General features: G+C 45.6%; 1 protein-coding gene across 4 annotated transcripts in view; it reads right to left on the bottom strand.

The window, feature by feature from the left end:
- DCC (DCC netrin 1 receptor) overlaps window positions 1–17888 on the bottom strand; it is a 374240-nt gene that overhangs the window by 313822 nt on the left and 42530 nt on the right. For 3 of the 4 annotated variants that reach the window (XM_080571842.1, XM_080571843.1, XM_080571844.1), the window contains exon 2: window positions 380–581. In XM_080571842.1, the coding sequence (XP_080427968.1) occupies window positions 380–463 (84 nt within the window). In that variant the 5' untranslated portion in view covers window positions 464–581. Of the gene's footprint in view, window positions 1–379; window positions 582–948; window positions 1081–17888 lie in introns of all 4 variants that reach the window. The other variant, XM_080571841.1, reaches the window with a different exon arrangement.

Genomic DNA, 17888 nt, shown 5'->3' with positions numbered 1-17888 from the left:
ACCTAATTAACTCTGGAAAATTCCTGCTTTTAAAGCGTCACTGAGTTCTTGGGTTCTTATATTTTTGTTTTTAAGTGGGGTATGTTTCACGCTTCCCCCAATCCCCAAAGATGTTCACAGGTAACATGAAAAAGCTCACGTAAAATCTCTAAAGAGAGCACCTTTAAATTATTTAAGTTCAAATATAAATGTTGTTAAGTTCTCTGCCCCAGAGGAGGTTTTGAAATCGCTCCCCTGACTGATATTAAAATCGCAGGCTTATCAATGGACGTAGCCATTCAACCACTCGAGTGCCTTCGGATGTCGAACAGAAACCCTAGGAATTGACATTTATTCACCCCAAGAACACATAATTTGGACTTTTTTCCCCCGCTTTTACCGCTTCGGAGGTCACGGCGGGGATTCCTCGAAAACGGGTCGCTGCTGGCATTTGCCAAACCGCACTCAGCGAAGGATTTGGCATTTCGAGCGACAATTTAGCTGCCGGGCAATTTGCATCATGCCACACGCGTCCCGGGATTCGTGTCAAAGCACAAACCGGCTCGCTAACCCTTCCGGAGTGTCAGGAAGCACCGCGAGACCTGAATAAAGGGCGGCAGCCAGGCTGAAGTGGAGTCACCTCCATAAAAGCAGAGCTTTCTATAAATATTACACATAATAATAATACATAAATGTCATATATAATAAATATTGTATATATAATAAGTATTGCATATAAAAGGTATTATATATAACATACTGCATATATTATATATTACACACAATATATGTTATATGTTATATATAATTATATACCATATATAATTATATATAGCAATATATATAAATTTATATAAATTCTAACAGTCCCATATTGCTCAGACTGACCAATTCCTTCCGGGTGTTTCCCAGCTAGCAGAAAACCCTGATTTAAGAGATTTGTAGGGATCTATCGGCTATTGCCCTTACCTATCGAAGCTATCGAAGGCGCTCTTTGAAGAGCTCCAGCCAAACCTACGGGCACAGACAGCGACTCAAGTAGAGTAGGACTGGGTTTTAATCCTTCCAGCTTCAAAGGAGCAGAATTACTAGATCAAAACGCTTCGTAAAAGGAATAAAGAAAAATATCCATATGCACACTATATAATTATAGGTGCGTGATTAGTGTAAAAAAAAGTCCGTTCAGCATTTTTGCAACACATCTCCTGGCAGTTGCTATATAAAGAGGGCTAAGTATTTATTTTGCTCTAAGTTTTAACCTACAGCAAGGCTTGAAAATCAGCTTTAAAATATGCATTTCTCTGAAGTCTAATCCACCCAAGCGGGAAAACCCACACGCTGTGCGAGCCTTGAGATCAGAGGGCTGGGGCGCCTCTCCTCCAAAGAGGGGCCAAGGGTGCTCAGCCTGGAGAAGAGAATTCGGGGGTACCGGGGAGGGTGGAAGAAACCGAAACAAGCAGAAGACGTCCCTCAAGTCCCTTGGAAGTAAGGGATTGATCAGTGGGCTGTAATAACCTTGCACCTTTGCCATTGACCTTCATTTCCATCACGTATATTCCACTTTCCCAACACTCACTTGCAACACCTCTATGAAGCGGGTAAATATTATTCTCCTGGGGCCGATAACGGGGAAATTGAGGCTCAGTGAGATGTCTTTCCTGAAAAAAGACACACCAATACTGGAACAAGGCCTTGTTGGCTCCAATCACCGTCCTCAGCAGCACCTTGTGCATCTCACTCGCTGCCCTGGGTCATTTAACCTCGGTGCCCCATATGCTCCCATTCAGCAGCAGTGCATCCTACAACAAATATTCCTCCTTCAGTCCTCCCAGACAACATTAAACAACACTAAAGAACGGGTTCACAAAGCATTTTCATCCAAAGCAGGTGGAAGTGACCACGTTTGGGGCCAGACAGGACTTCAGAGCACACAGCTTACACCCTCCACTAAGGGCAGCCAGCAGCACACGCCAGCACAAGGCCGGGAAGTGCTTTCAAAGCAGCGCTTCGAGCAATAAACACGCTCAAATACTCCGGCCTCCCACATAATATCAAGTCACCCGCTCTTTTCCATGTAAATTACAGGTTAGGACCACTCTGACTCCGCATTAGGCAACGCACAAATACCCTTTTAAAGCGGGGGGAGGAGATTCCCATCCCTGGTTCCCAAGTACGAGGCGATGTTGTAAATAAAGGAGTTAAAATAAAGGAGTTCCACTAAATTACAGTGGTGTAACTGGAGGAAAATGGGAGCACCTATTGTTATATTAAATAGGAAGGGAGCATACTCACAAGCATTTGGAGATCAGGGAGAAAAAGCAGGGCATTACAGGTTTAACAACAATTACCTGTCCTCAGGTTCTCAGCTCCTTGAGCCACATTCCTGCCACCTGGTCACAAATCTTTGAGATTTTAATTATGAAAAACCTGTATGAACCGCACTCAAGACTCATGTTTCTCCCCCCCCCATACGTACTCTGATAGTTTTATCGCTAAATTATTTAATACAACCTATTTGGAAACATGTACAGGATTCCATGCAGGTATTTCCTGGGCCGATACCACAAAGCACTGCAGAAGCTATACGCGTGATTCAGGAGCCTTGTGACAGATCCTGCCAAAAGGAGCAGCTGAAGAAGTACTGAATTTGAAGAGCAGCCATCAAATTACATCTACATCCAGCAACAGTCCTTGCTGTGAACACTGCACAGTCTGGGCTATCCATGCCCCAGTATTCACACCAGTTACTGGATCATTCGGAAGAGTACGGGGGGAAAAAAACCTTCATTAATGAAGATATTCAGAAGTTACTCACCCTTCACAAGTTTTTATGAGGAAAGTTGGTCATCTAGGAAGAACAGAAGGTTTTTTTTTTTTTTTACCTAGCAGAAGTGTCAGCCAACAATAGGAATTTGAATAGGGAAAGCAAACCACAGGTTACCTGGACAAGTACAGCACCTAAAGGAACAGAGCCACGTGGCAGTACCTCCCACACAATACTTGAAAACTGCTGGTTTGGTCAGCCTGTTCTGGTTGCGTCACCTACAGAAACCTTAGCACACGATGGAGTGAGCCCTGGTCAAGGCAGGAAAGCGCCGCACCAGGTATCAGGTGTGTCTGTAATCAAAAAACCAAACCCCTACCTGCCTTGCACAGCTTTCAGGCTGAACAGAAATAAAGCGCAGGCGCACAACGCCATCCTCATTTTGAAGGCGGTTTGCTAAAACAATCCATCACAAGCTCGAATAGACCGAATTCACCATTTAATTCCTTATTCGTTCTAAGAACCCTTCCTTCCTAAATCAGAGGCAATGAAAAGATGAACAGAAAGCTAAGAGCTGCGATAAAGCGGTCTCAAAACTACAAAACCGCAGAATCAGCATTTCATTCAAGACATTAATTGTAACAGAAAGAAAGCCAGGGTAGGGATGGGGGGGAAGGAGCACTACTGGCACACCAGAGCTACATTCCTTTACATATATCCTCTAAAATATATCCCCTAAAAAAGAAAAAAACTGTTTTCCAGCTTTTGATCTAGGCTGCCATACAGAGAGCACAGCCAGCCCCGTTTTCCAGCATCTAGGCCTGCTGCAAACGCAAACTCCCCTCCCAAACACAACTGTGGCAGCCCAGAGCCACGCCAAGGATTCAGGCCAGGTAAGGTTTCAGCGAGGATCTGTTTTCTAAGACTGAGCTCAGGCTCCAAAACCACTAAGCGTTACATGGGTGAAAGACGACGGGTGGAAAATTCTGCCTTTCAGGTGACATTTTGCAGGAGTTCAACTGAAATCCGTTGTTGTTGTGCTTCGGAAACGAAAAGGGCAACGAAGAGCGGCGTGGTTAAGAAGGGATCTAGAGATTAGCATAATCAATCATGAAGCTTTGCTGGAAACACGAACAACTCCGCAAAGGGTTGGGTAAGGGAGAAGCCCAAAGGGAGAAGCGGTAAGGGAGAAGCCCAATGAACCACATGGAAAGACAACCTCGTCATGGGAACACTCACATTTTATTTTATCAACTTATTTGCCTTGATCGCTTCGGTTTTTGGTTCAAGAGCTCTCAATTCCCAGGCGTTTCTGCGCAGTCCCTCCTGCAACGCAACCGAGGTCGCAGATGGAGCCTCCCAGACACCAGATACAAATGAGATAAAGGAAAAAAAAAAAGGATAGAATTAACATTCAATAGATTAATCACTGTGCCCAGTGCCCTGAAAAAAAAGCTGTTTAAGCTTGGAACTTAGCAGATGTGTTCCTGACTTACATTTGTGTTTCTAGAGATTCAGTAGAACAAGCAAAAAAATGAAATTAAATTAAGAATTTCCGTACTTCTCAGTTTTGGGAACCCTGGTCCTTCAGCACAAAGGCATCCAAGTTGATAAAATGGAAACTATTGGAGTTTATTTTACAATGTTGAAAGATATCCAATGACACTGGAGATCACACCGCAAAGAGGCGGTATTTTAAACATCTTGGCTACTTTGAGATTTTATCCAAAGCATGTAAAATGCTGTGGTTTCAACGGGTATTTTCTGATCTAATTAGATTTCTTCAGACTTAAAGGTTTTACCTCCTAGCTCTCCCCAAATAAACTTTAGGAGTTCCGGGACTGTAACAAAATTGCTATTAAAAACCTGACACCTCCTTTGGCTGAAGGTGCATCAGCTCTGGAAAAAACAAAGACATGAAGGACTTATCTAGTGCGTGTTGCATTTCTTCATGCAGCCACAAGTTTACAGAGATCAAACCTGCAGATAGAAATAATATAATGCAGTTTACAACTATTTTCTTCTTAATTCAGGACACGCATTCATTAATTTATGTATTTCATCAGGAAATACCTGGGGGAAAAAAAAGGTATTTTAAATACGAAAAACCAAGCTCAATTCGTTTCCAGATTGTCAGTAAAACTGCTTAATGTCACCTATCGTGGCAGATGGATCGCGGCCAAGTAAGAGGCGGACGGTGTGACAACTACTGTCAGCCGATGCGCTTTCTGTAAAGTAACCTCCAGAACAACGCGGGCATTTTTAACTCTCGAGGACTTTGTGGCTTCGAGAAAGGTGTAATGGAGAAAAGCTCCGAAGGCGGTTGTAGGGGTGGTGCCGCCTTCTGCTGTCACGCGTGGAAAAGCGGTTGGGGACGTTCATCCCAAAGCAGCGAACCTATTTTAGGAGGAGTTCAAAAGAACGAAGTCAAGGCACTGAAAAAGCAAGATGGTTTTAAAGAGGAAAGGTGGCTTAGGAAGCCGGCGATGCATCCTCCTGATTTAGGAGTCACCTGGCAGCGTTAACACCCTCCAGCAGAAGCCAGCTCCCTCGCAGGCAGCCTTGGGAGAGGAGTGAAGGACAAGCCTAAGCAAATGGAGATATCCTCCGCCCTCGCGTGGCATCTGGGGCAGGAACGAAACCCATCATTAGCCCGGCAGCATGCGAGCGGCCGACGAGAAGGGAGATTATTGCAGATCTCCATGGTTATTAATCCCATCACAAAAGCAAAGGGGTCAAGCTCGCTGCACGCCGGCAGCGTTTCTGGAGCTCCGGAACAAAGATGCTGAGCAAAAAGCAGTCCTGCCCTCCGAGCCCCAGTCCTTTAAGATCCCGGGGTAAAGACCACTGGCATCTCCGGGCTTTCCAACAGTGCCATACTAATATTTCTTATTTCTTTTCAAGACCTGAGGCTTCACTACCCTTCGAGATTTCCACTTTCACACTGTCTTTGTTACAAAAATATTTTTGATCTGAAGCCATCGCACTGAAGACCTTCAGCCTCCCTTTTAAGAGAGGCTCAGGAGCGAAGGGAGCTGTTTCCTACCACCCCATCCGCGAGCATTTTTCATCTGGGAAAACACATTAAAAAAGGGAAATAGAAGTGTCAAATGATATTTAGGTCGAGAGGAACCTTCCCAGCTTTAATTACAGGCTGCGAGCCTCCACCGAGTCACTTAGCTCTCGCTGGGATTTAGGAGGACGCGCTCATTGAGCAGTTTGCACCACTTAAAAATGCTTCAGTGGGAGTTGAATATTCGTGATTTACTACGTGGATTTTGGCTTCGGGACATCCCCTCTCCCAAACTATTTGGAGACTAGAGGAGGATGCAACACATTTGCTGCCAGTCCGAGCAAAAGCAGCAAAGTCAAGCACAGAGGTCGGTGTTACCGGTTCGGTGGTTACTGCAGGAGGAAGGGACGTACGGCCCTAACGTACCTGGTGTTTGCCTCCACGTGCCTGGTTAGTTCGTGTCCTCCCTGACTTCATATTCCCATCGTAAGACTTTTTTTTAACGTTTATGATTATTGAACTGCTGAACTTGAGAATGCGATTTTTTTTTAGATGAGAAAAAGGTGAAGGAAAGAAAGGTTGCCTAAAAAGAAAAGGAGAAAGCATCGCCAGGGAAAAAAACTGTAAATACAGTATCCTTGAATAACCTTGTTAGAAAATTGCATAAAATAAGCCCATGTATGTAATCCTGTTACAACCCGTTTGCTTACAGGCTTTATGCACAGAGGAACTGTGTAATGAGATTAAAGCACAAACACGCCTGGGTGCGGCTCGCCGAACGGGATGGTCTTATGAAAAAGCTAAAACAAAAGGCCTAAAATGGACAGATAGCGCGTTATCTACTTTTGAAGTCGAGAGCAATTAAGCAGGAACACTGTGTGGTAACACTACTGCAGCCCCACTTCCCTGCTTTCTGGCACAGCTCCCCTAGCTTCGCTTCTTAACGTGATTGCGTGTGTTATTTAGGTCTCAGAGGTACGCGAAGCAGCTAATTGCTCTTAAATATTTCCTCTGCCCTCGAGGAGCGGGTCTCCGGAAAACGTGGTTTGTCCCTTTTTGGCCTTGAAATAGCACCACACTGTCAACTCATCTCCAAGGAGGATTTTCTGGGGTCTCGAAAACAACGCCGCAAGCATCAGTCCTCTCCTTCCTTACTTTTAATCGACTTTCCACACATTGTTCCGTGACAATTACGTGTCCGTCTAACACCTACCTCACAAGCTGTACAGCACAGGAACAGAGCAGAGCTGAGACCGCCAGCCTGCTCTGACCATCTCCTTCGGGATCCCCATCCCACAAGGTCCTCCACGTTCTTTATTTAGGATGCTGACCACCCTAAGGTCACGAGCTGCGTTGTTTCCTGCACTCGAATAGCCAGCAGCTATCACACCAACTTCAAACCTGCGGGTTTTACAGTTATTCTTCAATCCTATCACCTTGGGATGTCATATATTGCTCCTCAAACATTCTCCCTGCTCAGGGAAACTCAGTATCCTGCCAAAATAAATGGGTATTCCTAATCCCATGCTAAGTCACCAGCCCTGGCAAAGCAGCACATCCCATCCCTCCCACCCAGCTCTTGTTTTCCCCGACACCTGCAGGCATCGCAGTGGTTCTGCCGTCTCTATTGCCCTTTTACACCTACCACGCTGGGATAATAACCCGAGCAGACGTGGGATTGCCGAGGTCTCAACCGCCAGGCACCTACCCACGAGCATCACTCCTTCCCGCAAACTTCGACCCTTTCCCATTAGGGTCTGGAAGGGATCGGAGGGAAAAATCTGGAGTTACAAACCCAGCTCTCATTTAGTAGCACTGAAGAGCAGTCGGTTCTTTTTGAAGCTCTTCTTCCCCCTGCTACCCGTTTTACCTGACATCCAGCTCGAGTTCCATCAATGTATTTATTTGTACAGTAAATACTCCCCGCAGCCCGGTGGAAATAGAGTCTCGCAGATCATCGCGGAGCTGCTCCGATCTAATTTTTTATTTTGGCCTGAAGTACTCGGAAAGAATGTAAAAGCAATTAACTAGCAGGAGCCAGAGCCTCTCATCAACTTAAATTCACCCTGGGCAGGGCCATCCGAGATCTCTCAGCAGTTGCCTCTCTTCCATTTATCACAATCGGCCTGCTCTGCTGCCGAACATTTCTGAGGGCAGAATTTATTCCCTGCATAAACTGAGGGAATGCCCTCAATATTGCTTGGTAACAGTACCATAAAGCATGCTCGAGGTTCTGTAAAACAGCTCTGGGGCGTTGTTACACCGAACCCAGCTATATTACGCTAAGTTTAGCCACCTTTCGGTGACTTGAAGTTATAAAGAGATGTAAAGGAGCAAGACGAGAGTAAATAATTCAGGTTTTATCTTTTTAAGTCAGCCTGACTTGCATCAGATTTTGCTGTTTGCTGGGTAACTTCAGCTTTGTCCTTCAGCCTCTAGTCCTGAGCTGAAAGTAAGCAAGTGATACGCGCCTGAGAACACATTAAATAGCATTTGCGGATAAAAAAAGCACTCCTACCACCTCCTCAGTGGGCTGCAGAAAGCCTGCTGCACTCAAAATCCATTTGCAAGGGGAAAAGAGTTCAAAAGCCATGCTACGAGCATCACTGTGGACGCGGAGCTCTGGCTGGAGATACACAGTTGCTGATAGCAAAACTTCTCTAAATGAAAACCAAGGCAGCAGAAATAGACGTGACAGCAGGGTTTAGTTCTGACCTCCACCTCGGGTCAGCATTTGAGAGTCACTCCAGATGAGCTACATGTTAGAGAAGCTCTAGGGCTGCGAAGTCAACGGCATTAGACCTGCTACGATCTCCCACACAGATCAGGGCTACGTGAAACCCTACCGAACGAGTCCAGCTTCTCTGATCTGAGTTTGGCCCACGAATGCAACAGGTGAAAATCCTCAGCGAGGCCACGACGGTGCACAGGCGGCTTTAATCCTCATTGGAAGCACAGAGGCATCCCGCAGATCAACCCGCCTGTGCCGCGGCCAAGATAATCCTTCATTTGAGCTGCTTATCGGAGATCCACCCCGCTGTTTGGATAGGAGGATTTAGCTCTTCAGGGACTGTTCTTCGAGATACCGAGCTGCTCCCGACGGACACTCAGCCTCCTCGGCTCTTAACGAAGCCAGCAGCAGAGGAGCTGCCCAGAGCCTGGCACGAGCACGGCAGGACCACGCAGGATGAGGAGCCCCAGGAGCCTAGCACTGAGGGCAGCCTAAAAGCGAGCCACTTCACCAACCCACAGCCCTGCCAAAGGAGACACTTCAGCATAAAAGGCAGAATTTAAAAAAAATGAATACAGGCAAGAGTGTTTTCACATCATAATATAAAACATTCCTAATATACACGGGGAAAAACAAGGTTGCTAAAAGGGTATGAAGTCCGAATCCATCTCTTCCCCGTAAAACGAGCTTTAAACTCAGCCCTACCCGTCCACGTTTCCCTGTGAGGTCTTCTGCCACATTCCGATCTTCTTTTTCAAATATTTCATTTGAGGAACTTCCTGCAATGTAGTTGCCACGCAGCTTCTGCATTCTGAAACTTTACTAGCTCCTAGGGGAGTTCAGCAACCCATTCGGTTGTCTTCCTTATGCCCACCAATATTTAAGAAGCGACAGTGCTGCTTTTAAATGCGGAGTGGTGTCATTTAGATGTCTTATGCGTTTGCCTAGAACAGCAAAATAGTAAGCACCGCACAGCCACGAATTTCAGAGAAATTCGTATGCTGTTACTAAAAGTTGAGTTCTGTGCAAGTTACTACTTGGTGCCAAGCAGTAAGCAAGCACATCAAAGAAGATCATTTAGAAAATCAGCTCCGAAGATGAAAATGCCCTGGAAGAGCAGTTTTTAGGACTGGGCACTGAAGTTACCGGTCTCAACAAACAGCCTTGATTTATCCTCTGCACTGCATTGCCAGGCAATTCGCTCCAAACCTCCGCAGGAGCCTGTTTTGTCACCTCTAAAATACAAGTGACAATGGAAATCCAGGCAAAGTAATTAAAGTTCTACATGAAGATTAATAATGAAGATACCTGCTCATTACTAACACCTCGTTGGCACTTACTGAGCTGTCACTAGCCCCGGTAACCAGGCTGTAGGGACACATTTGAGGAGCATTTTCCCCAAACTGACCCAACTTTTCAAGTGCAGCGCAGTTACAAGGAGACAATTTTCAAGTGCGTTCGGTATTTCAGCGTGACATTAAAAACAAAATTCGGATGACCTTCTCCGGACACGCTGCCTTAGTTAAATGCTTCCAGAAGAGGTGACAGGAGCTTGTGATCCAGGCTGCTGAGAAGCAAGCTGATGACAACGACCTGAGCATAGGCAAAATTACAAATAAACAAGACGAATTCCCTGGAAAAGAAAACAAGTGAAGAGACACAGCAGTAGTTGAATTAGGATCCTGTCAAGGGACTGTCATGTATTCTGTACTCTTTTGGCGAGGTTGACACGACAGCAGGAAAACGCGTTCGGATTTTAAGAGACAAACTATTGACACCCGCCCTCCGCTGTCAGACACGGCACGGTGCTGGACTTCTGATCTTCGGGCACCTATGCAGATACGTTCAGCAGATTTAAGTCCCTTGGGGCTTTAAGCACCCCCCGAGCACCACATGATGCTGATCAACTTGCATGGAGCCCCCTCCTAATCAATAGGAAAACGCAGTTTGGGGGGTAATTAGTATACCTGAAGCATGATTACAACTCTATATCCCGTATAAGGCACGTTTCCACATACACTTTGGGGTGTTTTGAATAAAAGTCATCACGATTACTGCGACAAACTGCTACAAGACTCCCAGGCAGCCTTCCTGCAACTGCTGGATCCATCATCCCGCAGAGGAGACCTAGGCAACAGCATCGATCCCGTTTCTGAAGGGTACCGCAGCAGGCTGGATTAAAATTTAACTACTCCCATTATCCCTAATCAATTAGGTCTTTAATCACGTTACACCCGCCGTATGACATCCCAAATCAAGTCAAGGGAAGATTTGGAGGCAGGGAGCAAACGAGATTCTGACAAAGCACGGCCAGGCAGCAGTCAGTTAAAAATACATATATATATCCCTTCGGGCCGGTGGCTCCGCAGTTTTGAACCTGCTGTATGGCATTTCATCCTTTTCCCATCGAGTTGGGCTCACAATTCCTCTCATCCTACATTTACGATGTCCTTTCATTGTCTTCCCTGCCCACCAGCACAGCGACACGTGAGCAAGTAGAGAGCTGAGCCAGTAGAAAGCAGGAAAAAAGTTGGACAGACCACAACTTACGGCTACAATCTCCTCCTGGGTGAAAAATACCTCCTCACACCCTAAGTTATTAGAAGAAACTTGTCATTAGCTTGTACAACATTAGTTATTTTAAGGCAGCCCGCGCCAATGACAATTTGAGCTATCGCGCTACAAAGCTTACACGGCGAGCAGCACGTTTTTACTAAACAAACTCATTATTTTGAGTGGCACCGTGCTTCCCTTCGCCTAACAGGCTACATTTGATCACGCAAACAGAAACCCAAACAGCGCTACCCGCCTCGTCAACGCTGACAGCTTAAGCTTCGGTTCAGCTTCGCTGCAAACAGGGACCAAATTAAAAATTCAGCTGAAAACAAGCTTCTCCTTCCCCTAAGATGCTCATCAACTGATGGGTAAGCAAAGAACGAGGCAACCAGGTTGGTAAACTCGGAGGGAATAAATAAGAGGGAAGCGTTACTGTTCTGCATGGGGTGTATTCTGCCACTTCGGGGACAGCGTTTCCTCGCCCCTGCCTCTCACCTGGAAGAGAGATTCCTTCCTCTTGAAACGGAAAAGGAAATCTCTCATTTGTTTCCGAGTTCTGCTCTCCTGGGTTTAAGTTGTTTTCTTTTTGGAACAGGAAATCAAGTGCAGGCTACGTTGCTCGCGGAGCCAGCCAGCTTCCTTGTCCCCAGGACCTAAACATACCTTTAACCCAAACAATCCCATTTTCACACTTTGGGGGGAACGGAACAGCTGCCAGTCTGCAAATCCCTCGTCCTAGCAGTTAGGCATCACCAGCTGCAGCACAGCACCAGCACAAGCTGTCCTAAGAGAAGTGGCCAAAAAAGTCACCTAGTCTCTTCCTGGGAAGTCTTTTATTCCAAGTCAGGGAAGCTCAGGGATTCCACCCTACAACCATTACTGGGAAAACGAGGGAAAAGAAGAGAAGATTAGAGGAAATAGCAACAAACTATGGCTTACTGGTAATTCCCTGCACCCCTGCCTCTTACACACATCCCTTGACAAGGAAAATGTGCGTTTTCCCTGGGTACATTTGTTTTACTGTGATCTAACCCGAGCTCTGGGTCAAATTCACTACAACCACAAACAAACCCCGTGCTTCTGGGGATGCAAGCTCAAGAAACTCAGTACCCTTCCCAGGAAGGGATTTTAGCTCCATCTAAATCACCCCACGCTGCGCCACAAGGACGCGCTGTCTGCGTTGCCTCCGTGCTGATATAAATCTTTGTGTTTAATTGAATAAGGTATGAGATATTTTAGCGGGGAGAGGGAACAGGATCCTTGCTTGTTATGGTCACCGAATTAAATTCTATTCCCAGTCACGCCATCGCAATTGGTTTTCATTTCAAGTCAATGAGGCAACTATCTACCCTTACCCCATGAAAGGGGATAAAGTTTAGCATAAGTGAGTGCAGAACGTAACCCAGAGGATTTATCGCCGATCTACAAAGCCACAAGAGCAGAATTTGATCTTGATTCTCACCCCACAGAGGCTGGAAACGCCGCAGCCATGCCAGTTATTTCAGGCACTCCAGCCAGAAGGGTTGTTTTTTTTTTTTTAAACACGCTTCTCCCCGTTTTAAAACCCCGAGCCGCGTTTGCCAGCAAGGAGGAGCGCGGGGAAAAGATTGAGTAAACACCCTAATTGGTGTGATCGCATATTTTCCGCATTGTGAGAAGTGACAGCGGTAACGCTGACCGATCCCTGCCAGCGAAGTGTCAAGGCAGCCTCGGAACAATGTATTTCATAATGAACCAACTCTGAATACAAAGCCGAGCAGGGAAAAGCAGAAATCAAGTGCGAATGAGGAAGTATAAACACTTCTGATTAAGGGCCAATAGCACCAGCTGGAGCAGGCAGCCTAGCAGGACTGCTGGAGCAGAGGGGTCAGCTCCACCGGTGACAGGCTTGGCAGCACAGCCTCGTTAGCGGCGAGACAAAACCTCATTTGCTCACAAATTTCAGAGGATGTTTCGCAGGCATCCACGGCAAATTGGTGCTAGCGTTATGAAATGGCGTTTAGCCCCGACTTCCTGGCACCCGGCCCCAAAACAAGCCCTGACCGCGCCGATCGGGATCGCGGCGGGCCAGCAAAGCGCACGGGAGAGGCGGGTGCTCCGAGGCACTCGCGGCAAAACCAAGGCAAGCAACGCGGAGAGGAATGTGTGACAGCTTCCCAAAAAAAGCCCTCCTGCAGGGGCTCTCCCCACCGTGTGCCACCCACCTCAAGAACTGGTCTTCAGCAAGGAGGGAGCAGCTCAACGCTGAACTTTCCAGCTCCACTCAAAAGCAGGATTGTCAGCAACGCCATTTCTAGAAAGTCTTCCTTAAGCAGGTCTTAATTAGACAGGTAAAAAGTTAAACACGTAAATATTTTGTATTATTTTTAATATTATTAGCTTCATAAATACATCCGAATGACATCGTCCTACAGAAGGAGCTTTACCAAAAATCTCATTTTAACATCAAATGCTTGATTTCTGGTCTCCAAAGGTCGACACCCAAGCTCCGCAACTCTGCTTTGCGGTTATACTTCAGAGCTTCCAAATTCACGCAGGATTTCAACGAGTAAGTATATCGGAATTAAAGGACTGTTTGCCAGCGAAGTGATCGTGAACTACCAGCCAACCATCCCTCCTTCTTCCTACTGCAACGCCAAATGAGGTAAAATTGGACTCTGCAGTCTCTGTGGAGATTTTCATCAACCTTAATTTAGCACCTGAACCGCAGTCAATGGGCAGATCCTCGGCTGGTACCAACAGGGATAGCTCTGCTGCATAGCAATTACTGAGGCAGCGGAGGTCTACAAATAAAAACAGATCGGGCTGCCATTACCTGAAGCACACCGACAATAAAACCCTTCGTGGTGCTTTGCCTTTTCTCCTTCGTGCTTCCCCCTGGCTCACCCGCAAAGTTTTAAGTTTATTAATTTACCTGAAGGGTCCTGAAAACAGCGTGAAATTTTCCAAGACACTCAGATGTCCATTTTCCAGAACCCGGTATTTCACATAACCACTTGCTTCCCAAAGCTTTTTGAAGTAAACATCTGCAAAAGCTGTAAGAAAAATTGCTCTCCCTATTTATAGGAGACCCAACTTGAGAAAAAAAAACAAGTTCTGCCAGCATATGAAGCTGGTTTCCTTTTAAGTGCATTTCTTTCTATTAAAAGAATGAGTAAATAATCGGTGAACCAAGTCTGGGAATGACTGAGTACTGATTATAAAGGGTAATTTATAGCTCTTAGCACTTTTGTTTCATTTACTCAGAAGTCTATTAATGACTGCAATCAGCTGTGCATTATATTAAGAAAACAACTAAGCAGCACCAACAACATTAAATATATTTTTATACATGTTGGTTCCGTGTTTTCCTTATTGGTACAAGTTTTCTTGCAGCCTCCTGAGGGAGGTTTATTCCAGTGATTATTTGAATTTATCTAGAATCCTGGAAAAAACAAGCAAGCCATGCAGCTGCACACAGACCCTTTCATAATAAGGCCTGTAGCTCTGTAAAGACATTTCTCTTGGGGACAAAACCTTAGATTTCTAAGCTAGTATTTGCATCCTCTTACCAAAAAGACTCGAACTGGAGGCTTGTTTGCTCTTACGAGCCTGGCAGAGCATCTGAGAAACGCAGCAACTTATTCATCTTCTCCTAACAGTGGTAAGAAAGTTAGATCAGAAGCCTTCACTGCGAGCATTTTTAATATAAAAATACTTCTGGATGAACGTTTGCAACTGGAAAGAACTTTGTTGTGTGAAGTCTGGATTAAAACGGAGCTGGGGAAGCGAGGAAAATTGTATTAAGGTAAAGACAGAAGCCGCCAGCGCTCTCCAAATCACACCGTGCACATTTGTAACCACCAAGCTGGTAGGGGGAAAACAGGGGCAGAGAAACTTCACACTGCTCACAGCAAAGCAAGGATGCACCTTGCAACCTTGCAACCAAAGCAGGTTGCACCTGCCCAGAGGCAGACGCAAGGGACAGAGAAGACCGGGATAAGTGAACTGAGCTGTTTTAATCAGGGCACTGGGATCAATTAATTGGAGCAAGGATTAAGAAAAAAAATGAATGGGTAATTTATTAGAGAGACAGTCTCGGTGGCTCAATCTCCGGACAGGGAATTGAGCGTCTTTCCACGTACTCCAGTGAGAGTCTTAAGTAACTCGGAATTGGTCAATAAATACCCATTTAAAAAAATAATAAATGGTGTTGCACAAGGAAGCCGTGCCCCCTGGCTACAGGGCTGCAAGTTCAAATACGAGCTTTTCCGCAGTGACACCAAACAACCCACTTGTCTCTCGTTCCCCACACCACCATAATTAAAACAGGGGAAAATCACTTACTCATCCTGTCCTCTTCTCCAACATACATTTAGACAGCAAACTCTTCTAGGTAGGGAAACCCTCACATGTAGTACACTAAGAATTACATGCTTTGTAGGACCACAGATACTTATTTCAGTTTGGGATCTGGATGCACAAGGAGCGGCCTGAGCTGTGCTAGGGCAATGCACAGCCCTGCAGGAGGGACCTGCTCTGTTGTTTCTTTACTTCAGCTTCCCCAACTCCATAATCTCAGAAGAAACCCACTGGATCTGCTATTACGCTCTGAAACACAACAGAGTTTGTATGGTTTTGAAGAAGAGACGATAAATCCGCTCCTGCAGCTCAACGTACCTTTGCCTGAAAGGTCAGGGAGATTTAGAGACTCTTGATTTTGGTCTTTGCTAAATTACAGAAAAAAACAGAGCTTAAGCACAAACCAAGAGATTATTAGAAAAGATATCCAAAAAAAAAATCAAACCTCTGAACTTCTGTTTGGTATTTGTGTCCACACTCAAGCCACACAATAGGATCAGGTCATTTTTATCGCTCTTTTTTCCCCAATCTTTCTAAGGGTATCATACTGCATGCTCTGAATCTGAACAGCCCTCTACCACAGGAGGACTAAATTCCAGGCCTGGGCTTTGATTCCATCTGTAAATTAAACTAGCAGGTAACAAAATACATTACAGGTAGCAAAATGCATGATCAAGTGGTGCATGTCCTTGCACGGCTCCACAGGCAAGCCTCGACACCGACAGCTAATTTGTAAATAGCATTTAAAAGGATTAAGCAACACGAAGGGATCCCACTTCGGTAACAGATTTGTTCTGTCTGGTCACCGGCACTCCAATTTCCTCCTTAAAAGGTTCAGCAAATTTCTATTTGCTCCTCCATTTCTGGCACCACGCAAATATTATGAAATGGTTTAATGCCACATGCGAGCTCCTAACGCTTTTTCTGCCTTCGCCGAGATAGTCTTTAATTAGTCAATAATTGCTTGAAGGCGCCAATTGATTGGCATTATAAACAGAGGAAAATGAAAATGGCCCTTTTATTTCGGAGCTGTATTTAAGGTTTAGGGGGATGTTAGCAGCATATTATTAAGGAGAACAGAGCAAAGTAGTCTACAAAGCCCATTTAAGAAGCATGACTAAACAGCACAGCCACCCCGCTTTACTTTTCAGATTAGGAGAGTGACAAGCAGCAAATGAGGATTACGCACGTGCAGCTCCAAGGAGCGTCAAAATGCCGCAGCCCTCCTCGTCTCACCCCATTCAGCACACCCCGACAGGCAGCTGCAAATGCTCAGCAGGTTTCTGGTGTCACTTCTGGAGAGATTTATGTTCTCCCCAGCTCCAGAATGCTATATGCTCGTTTTATGAGAGCAGGAATACTTTCCACCTGCAGCTCTGTTGCTGTGAACGCATCTATCTCTCGTCAGAGCCTAACGAAAAACATTTTAAGCCGGTATTTCTGGAAGTGTCAGGCCACATTCATTTTTCCAAATTCCCCTTTTCTTTTTTTCTTTTTTGCCTCCTGAGGAAAGCACAGCAGCTGAACAGCTCTGCCACTCATCACTGGTAAGAGACACCCCCTGACACATTTAAACACCAAGATCTTGCTGCTCAGTAGCATACATTATTACTTCCAGGAGGCAGGTGACCAACTCTTAAAAGAGAATTTACACAGTTATTCTTCACACCTGTGGATGAAATATTTTGTACCCTGCTCAGGTTTAGACACGTACCTGTGAAGACCGAAATATCTTTATCTAGGAAAACCTTTGTATGAAGTCAACTGCAATCTGTCCAGGCAGGCAATATCTGCCCAAAGCCTCCGCACAATGCCTGAGAGGCTCCTACACCTGTAAACATGAAGCAGAAGGCTTGCAGAAGGAGGAGTAATGTTGATTTTTATCCTCTGCCCTAGTCTAGATTAAATCACGAGCTGGAAACTGTTGCTCAGCGGTAGTTTAAGGAAGACAAAACAGCGAATGAATGCTGCACAGCACTGGTGACAGAAACATTTTTAAACCGCGTTTACCTGTAAACAATTCAGCTCTAAAGCAAGTCAATGCCACTAAGAGGATATTGTTTAAAATCACAGAGGCTCAGAGGCCAACATGAAACCCGTCAGCACGCAGCTGGTATCACACAGCCCAGCACCACCTCCGAGCAGGGTCCTGAGGCACAGGCGAGCACCCAGCCAGCCTCCCCCAGGGCACTGACCTGCCACTGCCTATACCCTTTATCTCCTTTTTCATTTTTAAAGGAAAAAACATCGCATGTTAGACTGTAATATCATTCATTGAAACCCTTTGGAATAACTTAATGTACCCTCCGTAATGAGGACCATGAGCAATCCTACTGACAGCACAGGGCATCCCTTTACAAGGCAATGCTTGCACACCCCATGCAGGTATCAGATCCGCAGCTGACTTGGGCTTGTTACCCCCTACAGATCTTTTCCTACAAGCTGACCAAGAAGGGAACTTCCCAGTAAAGAGTACCCAGCATATTTTCCCTCAATTTTTACCA

This window comes from Anser brachyrhynchus, assembly GCF_964034855.1.
Source record: "Anser brachyrhynchus genome assembly, chromosome: W".
Taxonomy (NCBI): domain Eukaryota; kingdom Metazoa; phylum Chordata; class Aves; order Anseriformes; family Anatidae; genus Anser; species Anser brachyrhynchus.
Note: the sequence above shows the minus strand (reverse complement) of the source record. Positions and strands in the feature narration are given on the sequence as shown.